This window comes from Scophthalmus maximus, chromosome 1, assembly GCF_022379125.1.
Source record: "Scophthalmus maximus strain ysfricsl-2021 chromosome 1, ASM2237912v1, whole genome shotgun sequence".
NCBI classification, from domain to species: domain Eukaryota; kingdom Metazoa; phylum Chordata; class Actinopteri; order Pleuronectiformes; family Scophthalmidae; genus Scophthalmus; species Scophthalmus maximus.
Window position 1 is genome coordinate 2,036,610 of NC_061515.1, and position 8,391 is coordinate 2,045,000.

At 49.6% G+C, this 8,391-nt stretch overlaps 1 protein-coding gene across 7 annotated transcripts in view; it reads left to right on the forward strand.

Annotated features, from left to right (window-relative positions):
* The first annotated feature begins 82 nt into the window (after positions 1 to 82).
* Positions 83 to 8,391, forward strand: part of LOC118301753 (regulator of G-protein signaling 22) — a 17,256-nt gene continuing 8,947 nt past the window's right edge. For 5 of the 7 annotated variants that reach the window (XR_007030587.1, XM_047331594.1, XM_047331595.1 and 2 more), the window contains exons 1-17: positions 87 to 162; positions 490 to 537; positions 627 to 655; positions 774 to 836; positions 919 to 1,101; positions 1,199 to 1,284; positions 1,635 to 1,840; positions 1,953 to 2,661; positions 2,816 to 2,977; positions 3,073 to 3,241; positions 3,653 to 3,775; positions 3,973 to 4,074; positions 4,457 to 4,651; positions 4,784 to 4,933; positions 5,290 to 5,465; positions 5,597 to 5,759; positions 7,860 to 8,012. Coding sequence is in view for 6 of the 7 variants with exons in the window: in XM_047331594.1 (XP_047187550.1) it covers positions 516 to 537; positions 627 to 655; positions 774 to 836; positions 919 to 1,101; positions 1,199 to 1,284; positions 1,635 to 1,840; positions 1,953 to 2,661; positions 2,816 to 2,977; positions 3,073 to 3,241; positions 3,653 to 3,775; positions 3,973 to 4,074; positions 4,457 to 4,651; positions 4,784 to 4,933; positions 5,290 to 5,465; positions 5,597 to 5,759; positions 7,860 to 8,012 (2,691 nt within the window). In the remaining variant the exon portion in view is untranslated. Of the gene's footprint in view, positions 163 to 406; positions 538 to 626; positions 656 to 773; positions 837 to 918; positions 1,102 to 1,198; positions 1,285 to 1,634; positions 1,841 to 1,952; positions 2,662 to 2,815; positions 2,978 to 3,072; positions 3,242 to 3,652; positions 3,776 to 3,972; positions 4,075 to 4,456; positions 4,652 to 4,783; positions 4,934 to 5,289; positions 5,466 to 5,596; positions 5,760 to 7,859; positions 8,013 to 8,391 lie in introns of all 7 variants that reach the window. The other 2 variants (XM_047331602.1, XM_035627315.2) reach the window with 2 other exon arrangements.

The window sequence follows — 8,391 nt, forward strand, 5'->3', positions numbered from 1 at the left end:
GTGAGAGAGAAAGTCTTTGATGTGTGTGTGAGTCTGTGCGTTTGTGTCAGTCTTTGATGTGTGTGTGTGTGTGTGTGTGTGTGTGTCTGGTGTGTGTGTGCGCGCCTGCGCGGGCCTACAGTTCCTGTGTTCTGTGGTTGGGGAGGGAGGCGTGTGATGGAGGTAACTGCTACAACAAGTTATAAAGTCATGAAACAACCTTAAATAGAAATACTAATGTAACTTTAGGGACTAATTTGAAATGAAGAAGTGAGATTTCAGGTCTCAAACCCCAGGAGGAGCTTGTGTTGTGTTGGTCGGGTCTAGTTAAACTTTTACCGCCCCCCCCCCCCCCCCCCCCCCCCCCCCATGTTTTGAAAATGACTCCACTTCCATAGCAACCTGCAGTGTGTCTGTAATTACACAGAGGTCGGTGGCTGGCCGAGAGTTTCCCAATGTAACTGCCCCGCTTCACTGTGTGCGCCCTGTGTTTCTAAACTACCCGTACAGGCCGAGGAGGTTCTCTTGAGGTGAACATGTGTGGAATAGTTTCAGCAGGTAAGAACAATACTACTAACAAATGTCAATCTCATAATGTTTGACCTGATGTTGATCTGCTCACTTAAATCTCTCTTTCTGTTGTCAAGAGTTGCCACATCTCACCGCGCGCAACTTTGTGAGTACAAGATTTAACATCACGCAGCCTCATGAATTTCAATTTGCAGCCATCAGCTTGGATTATTATCACTTCCATTGTTTGCCTCGTTTACAGTTCAATGCTCATTTCCATACAGGGACAGACCCTGGCCTCCGATGACGTGTTGGCTCACTTCTTCAACGATTTCTTGAGTCTACCGGTAAAATATAGACATAATGTATTATTGAAAAAGGCCTATTTTGCATGTCAACCCCGTCTCATGCCCGTCCATCCGCTCCCAGTCTTTCCCCGAGGCTTTGCTGTACAACCGTGAGACGGGGCTGTTTGAGGTGGCGAGCGGAGAAGCCGAGTGCGTCTCCAGGAGAATCGAAACCGTTCTGCGCCGCAGCAAATCACAACTGCTCAGCGGCGACCACTCGGTGCTGAGCGGAACTCCTCCCGTGGACAACCGCTACACCGTCTGGGTGAGAGACGAGTCATTCTTTTATGTTCAGAGTAAGAAAGACGAGCAGACGTCTGTGCCGTGGTTTCTAAAGGAATGCGTCTCCTTGACCTCTGCAGTGTCTGGACAGGAAACAAGGAATTCAGTGGATCATGGAGAAACGACTGCCGCTTTTCCTCAAGAGCGACTGTTACATTGAATACAGGTACGACAGCTGCCGCACCAAATACCATTTCACCTGTATTACGTGTTGTTGAGGTTTTACTGCGTAAACTTGATGTTGAGTTCCAGGCGCTGCGTCTGAACGCTCATGCCTTTGCTGATGTCTTTCCTTCAGCTCTACCAACTAACTTCTAACTAGTTTTTTCAGTTAGCGATGACGTATCATATTTATATTGTATTATGATCATTATCAGAAGGATTTTGTCACTGCTCATTGTCAACCTTCGAGTTGCACAATGCAGTCTTGTGTTTACAATCGTCGCCCTACTCTGTTTTCATCCCCCGGATTCCTTTGGCGTCTGTTGGTCAGTTCTCTCTGTTCTGTTTTTCCAGACTGGCCAAGTCGTTGTGCGAGTTGGACCCAAACGTCTGCATCCAGAGGAGGAGAAGTAGCTCAGGTCGAAGCGCCCCGCCGCCGCCGCCACCACCGCCACCACCGCCACCACCGCGCTCTTCCTCCCGGTCGAGCAAAGAGAACAAGAATGCACCGAAGGTCCCAACATGCCCACGTGCTCAAGAGAGCTTCTCATCAGACCCAGGTACAGTACACACTTGTGAGGCGTCAGTGTCTACATACGTGTGCAGACTGAAGTCCAGTCGTGAAGCTCAAGATTCCTATCGTATCCCTTTCTATCTTTCTTTTGTTTCCAGGGTCTATGACAAAGTACAACTGGACACGCTCCGCTGGCCAGAAGGAACTTGTCAATACAAAATGCCGGGAACCAGCAGCCAGGTTTCTCTCCGGCAGGTCGGAGCCAGAGGACCCGTGCACACTTCCCTCTTTGTCCTCCCCGTGTTCCTCGTCCCCTAGTCTTCAGTGTGATGGAGCGCAGGCACAACAGGGCCCACAAACAGAGCCGCACCTCTGCTCGGAGGAGTCTTCTGAAGTGCAGCTGGAGCGCGCGGCTGCCAGAGCGGTCAAACAAGCGCTGAACAATGCCCTGCACATAGTGGCTGAGCGGCACCGGGGCAACATCGCTGGCTGTTTCAACAAGTCCGGGGAGCAGACACACTGTGCCAGCGAGGGGAAATCGTGCGAATGTAACGTTTGCCAACGTTGGGCTGGCGGAGGCAGAGACGGAGTGGAGGGCGGGGGCGAGAGGGGTCAAGAGGGCAGGAGGGGGAGTGCAGCGGAGGAGAGGCCCGAATGGGACGAGGAGAACGGGGAGGCGGGGAGTTGGGGCGCGCAGCGAGAAAATGCCAGCGATAATTGCTGCCATGACACCTGTTGCTGGGACAACAGACCAGGCCTGGATGAATTCAGGGAGTTTCTGCGAGGAACGCCGGGCGAGAAGCTGATCAATCTCTGGATGGACATAGAAAAACTGAAAGCTTTACAGCGGAGCGAGCGGAAGAACAGGTGAACGTGAACTCGGTCTATTCATTGATCTGTAAAATCATGGCGCCGAGGTAGATGGCCGCTGCCTCTAGGAAAACAAATACAAACTGTGATCCTTTATAAATGTGATGACAAAAATGTGATTTGATTGTTTTGTCTAAATGAATATTTGCAGGTACTTGGCCCTGATGAGGAGCCGCTACCTGCTGGGCAACAGTCAGAGCAGCCTGAACACTGTGCTGCTGTCCAGACTGGGCCTGAGCTGCTCCCCCTGCTGGACAGAAGACAAACTGTGCTCGGCTCAGCCCTGTCTGACAGACGCTCTGCTCAACTACTGGTGACGCTCACACTTCACTGTAGTCAATTATACTTTCACAGACACGCTGTGATTTATGTCGATGAATGACGGTTAGAAATTCTTCTTCCCCGCAGGGCTCCGAGGTTCTGGAAGTCTCAGTGTGTTCAGGAGGAGCATGAGGTCAGCCCTGGTGGGGGCCTGTGGACCGAGTGGTGGAGCAGCCCTTTCCTGGGCAGACAGCCTCACTGGGACCCTCCCCTCCTCCCCGACAACTGCCGGTCCTCCATCCCTGCACATTCTCAGGTACGGCAGGACCGGAGGAAATGAATAGCAACTTGTGAAATGAGGCAGAAACATTACAACACATGGAGTCAAATATTTTTAAAAATTATAATTGATTCATCTGATTGTGTTTAAAGTGTTTGGACAGTTACACATTTTTTGTTCTTCAGTCTCTCAGCTTCCGAGCCAACGCTCCTCATATGGACACACAAGTCCACCTCAATATAAATGACAACTGTCAACTCTCTGTCACATCTTTTATTGATCATGAACTGACATAAATACTGTTCAATACACTTGGGCACTATGTGTTGAAGGGGATGTATCTCGCTCCCACCCAGTTCTTACCAACTCAAATGAAATCTGAATGTGACGACGCTCAGAGCCCGAAGCACTCACTGTTCTTGACTGTACATGTTGGTCTGTCATTAGTTATACTGCAGCAGAAGTCAGTTACTGGGAAGCAGAAGAGTGGAAGAGATGTTGCAGGCTCTCCATGTCGACTCTCACGCCGGCTTGTACTTCACACACTTCTGTGTACAATCTGGAAACCAGGTAACAACAGCAGCTACTGGACTTTTAATGCAGCAAATTGCGAAATGAATGCACATTGATTCTGGTTAGTCCATCACATTCAGCTACGGCTGTACGTCATCCAAGACAGAAGATGACATGTCTTTAATCACAACGTGGAGCAGTACAGTTAAAAGGTGAGGTGACAGATGATCTGTGAATCCTTTGTCCCGTCTCAGCTGTGGGAGAACACAGTTTACTTCTGGACCGACCTGCAGCACTACCACGAGCTGTTCTACCAGGACGGGCTGGACACCTACCGGGTCCAGAGGGAGGCACAGGTCAACACGCACGCACGCACGCACGCACGCACGCACGCACACACACACACACACACACACACACACACACACACACACACACACAATCTATTTCCTCCTGCTTCTCTTGACCCTCTTCACCTCTCACTAGGTGGAGAGATTTAAACCCCCATAAAAACAAGTGACCCCCCCCCCAGGTCTGCGCCAGTCCACAGCTGAAATCTATTTTCCTTCAGTTAACCAGAGGAATGATATTCAGATGATCTTTCCACAGTGGGGTTGAAAGACTTGACATTTACGTGGTGTGATGGCAGCAGTGGCGAGATGAGTGAACAGTGTGTATGATGGAAGGGATGGTGGCTGTGAGGAGAAATGATTCTGAGGTGATGACATCCCCCCCCAGCTCCTGTACTCCACCTACCTGTCCACCTCTGCCCGGAGGAGCGTCGGCGTGGACGAGGAGATCCGAAGGAAAGTGTACGAGCGACTGATGCCGGCCTTCGAGGAGCTGCTGGACGAGGTCGAGGAGCACACGCTCGACATCCTGCTGCAGCCGTGGATGCTGCTGCACAGCAGGGACAAAGACTCCTTCCAGAAGGTAGCCATGGTTACCGTTTGTGACGAGCATTCATCGAATCATATTTTATATGAGAACCAGTTTTGAATCTCTGCTTGACAAATGACTTCAACTATGAGTCGATGATGAAAATAGTTTTTAAATCCTTTGGAGTGTGTGTGTGTGTGTGTGTGTGTGTGTGCGTGTGTGTGCGTGCGTGCGTGTGCGCAGGTGCGTGTGCAGGAGGAGGTGCACAGCGTTGACAGTGAGGAGTACAGGGAACTGCAGAGCATGTACGGGGAATCGGAGCGCCGGCAGAAAGAGGTTGGGGTCAGACGGCAGCCGCAGATTCTTATAAAATGCAGTTGCTCGGCTAACAACTCATAAACACACACACACACGCAAACACACACACACAGTTAAAAATGAAGTGTAACTCACGATAATCTTCTGTTCCAGGACTTCATTACTTGACATGTTATAGCTGTTACGTAGATGAAATGATCCATGAGACTTTAGAATATCTACGAGGCAGTATTATTATTATTATTATTCTAATTATTATTATTATTATTATTATTATAATTAATATGATGTGATGTGGAAAAATGAACGTTAGGGGTTTTGAACCACACCTTTTTTATCTTTATTCACTCATCCTCTGCATCCTCCTCCCACAGATGCAGCGGCCCAGGTCCGCGCCACCCCTTGCCCCCCCCTTCTCAAAGGGCCCCCAAGTGCCCGACGCTTGGGCCAACGTGTCTCCAAGTTACCAAGGTTACCGTCTGGGCTCCTTACTCCGCCAGCCCCCCGAGGTCGGGCACTTCATGTCTTTCCTCCAGGAGAAGGACTCCAGGTCGGCTGTGCGACGCAGAAAGTTTTTCATTTCAATGACAATAAACCTCACATGTATACATGTACACAACATACAGCAACATACTGTGAATGACTATCAGAGGTGCTGGGTGTGAATATTGTTCTGCACAGTATCCATCTGGCGTGTTGGCTGGACCTGGAGCAGTACAAGAGGACTCCTCAGAAGGACCGGGCTGTCAAACACGAGAGGACCTCTCACCTTTGGACCAAATACCTCAACAGGAAGTACTTCTTTGGCTACCAAAGCCCCGCCACGATGGAACAACAGAATAATGTACGTCACTCACAGCATTTGAAAACGCAATGTGATCAATTTTTTACTGGCAATTTTGAGATTGTCAACTCCCTGGGAAAGGGTTGGAGAGAGAGAGAGAGAGAGAGCTGATGGACAAGTGGAACCCGAGGTCTGACGCGAGCTCCAGCTGAGGCTCAGCATTCACATGTGACAAACAGAGGTTGTGTGTGGCTCTCTCTCTCTCTCCCTCACACACATACACACACACACACACACACACACACACACACACACACACGGCTTCTGGCGTCCGACACACTCGGCGCTGACGGTTCTGACAGCAGGCCGCCGTCGGGGGGAACGGGGATGAGGAGACATGGGGAGAATTAAAACGAGAGGGAAGGAGTTGTGATGTGGATCCAGGGGAAGGAGGAGGCCGATCAGCTCCGGTCACAGGTTAAATGACAAGAGGGTGAAATCTCTTCTGACATTTATAGTCTTGAGATTAAGGTTCTGGATTCCAGGGTTACTGCAGGAGGTTAGTACGAGGAGATGGGACACGTGGCACTGAAGACGCATGTTCTTTTACTACAGCGGCACAGCGAAGAGAGTTATGTGTGTTACACGACTGAGACGTACTTTAGTCAGATGAATAGATAAAGTACCACTTCATTCACGTGCACGTTCCCAAACTGATCATTTGAATTTGGTTTAAAACTTAAAAACTTAATTAATTAGATCAAGCAATAATATAGAGCTGCAACAGCAAATCTATTAGTAATCGATTACTTAATTAATCGCCAACTATTTTGATAATCGATGAATCGGTTCAAGTAGTTTTTATGAAAAAAAAGGCAAAATGTTCTGATTTCAGCTTCTTCAATGTGAATATGTTCTGGTTTCTTTGCTCCTCTGTGACAGTGAACTCAATATCTTTGGTGTGTGGAAGAAACAAAACATCATGTTGGAGTTTGGGGAAACACGATCGACATTTTTCAACACTTATTTTCAAATTTATGGACCAAATAATCGATTAATTGAGAAAATAATCGACAGATTCATTGATAATGAAATTAATGGTTAGTTGCAGCCCCACAATAATAGTAATTGTACGACCATCAGGGGGCAATCTGGTGTCCAGTCTCTTGGTCGATGACCCTTTAACATTAGAACGACGGAGCTGGGTATTGAACTGCCGACCCTCTGCTTGGTGGACGACCCGCTCTCCCTCCAGAATATGGACCCTGGTCTCACAGCTCCACTTGGTTCACAGAGAAACCTTCACTGTACTCGTCCACGTGGACTGAACGAAGGCCGCACGACCTTTGTCCTTTGTCGTCCGTCCCCGTCTCATCAGTACAAAACAATCATCGTCGCTGCGTATTTGAATTTGAGGCCAATTCCAGTGCTTCTAAACTCTGCCAGACCGGGTCTGGCTGTTGGTTCTCGTCTGCGTGAGCAACGCGGAGACTGACATCTTTACTGCCTCGGCCCTCCACTCTTTCCATCACTCAGTCATCCAGTCACAGATCGTGGCGTCCTTTCATCTGCCGACTGCCGCTCCGGTGCCACGACTGGTTCTCATTTGCTGAAGCCTGCGTACGAGTGAGTGTGGGCACGCAGAAGGAGACGAGAGCAGAAATATAAAGGATATATTAAAAAAAATAAAAAAAGGGGGAGACATGGCCAGGTCGATGTCTGAAGACAGAAAGCAGACGGGGAAGATGAAGAGAACGAGGGGATTGTGGGAATGATGAAGAGCACAGCAGGAATCGGGAAGGAGGGCAGTTTCCCTCCGAGGACAGTTTCTTTGTCCACCACCTCGTATGTTTTTCATGTGGTTTTATAGAAATCTTTAGACGTGTAAACTCCGCGGCCTCACACAAATCTTAAGCATTCATATCAAACACATGAGCACACATGCAAACATCTGCATCTACATCTGCTGAGGCTTTGACTCTCTCTCTCTGTGTGTGTGTGTGTGTGTGTGTGTGTGTGTGTGTGTGTGTGTGTGTGTGTGTGTGTGTGTGTGTGTGTGTGTGTGTGTGTGTGTGTGTGTGTGTGTGTGTGTGTGTGTGTGTGTGTGTGTGTGTGTGTGTGTGTGTGTGTGTGTGTGTGTGTGTGTGTGTGTGTGTGTAGATATTGCATCTGACGGGCGGATTGGGGATGAAGATCTCAAACCTGGTCGTCGTGGAGATCCAGGAGATCGTCAGGAATCACATTGAGGAGAAGTGGCTCCCTCGGTTTCTGTCCACAGCAGAGTTCACCGAGCGCCAGAGAAAGAAAGCACAGGTAGACGTCCGGCTGCATCCCACCACTCTCGTGTTTGTAGCGGGCTGAAAGATCTGTGACTGGAATAGCGATGACTGTTGTCCAGTTTGGTCGCTCTGTCAGGTCGCTCTGTCAGGTCGCTCTGTCAGGTCGCTCTCTCAGGTCGCTCTCTCAGGTCGCCCTGTCAGGTCGCTTCTCTCAGGTCGCTCTGTCAGGTCGCCCTGTCAGGTCGCTCTGTCAGGTCGCTCTGTCAGGTCGCCCTGTCAGGTCGCTCTGTCAGGTCGCTCTGTCAGGTCGCTCTCTCAGGTCGCCCTGTCAGGTCGCTTCTCTCAGGTCGCTCTGTCAGGTCGCTCTGTCAGGTCGCTCTGTCAGGTCGCTCTCTCAGGTCGCCCTGTCAGGT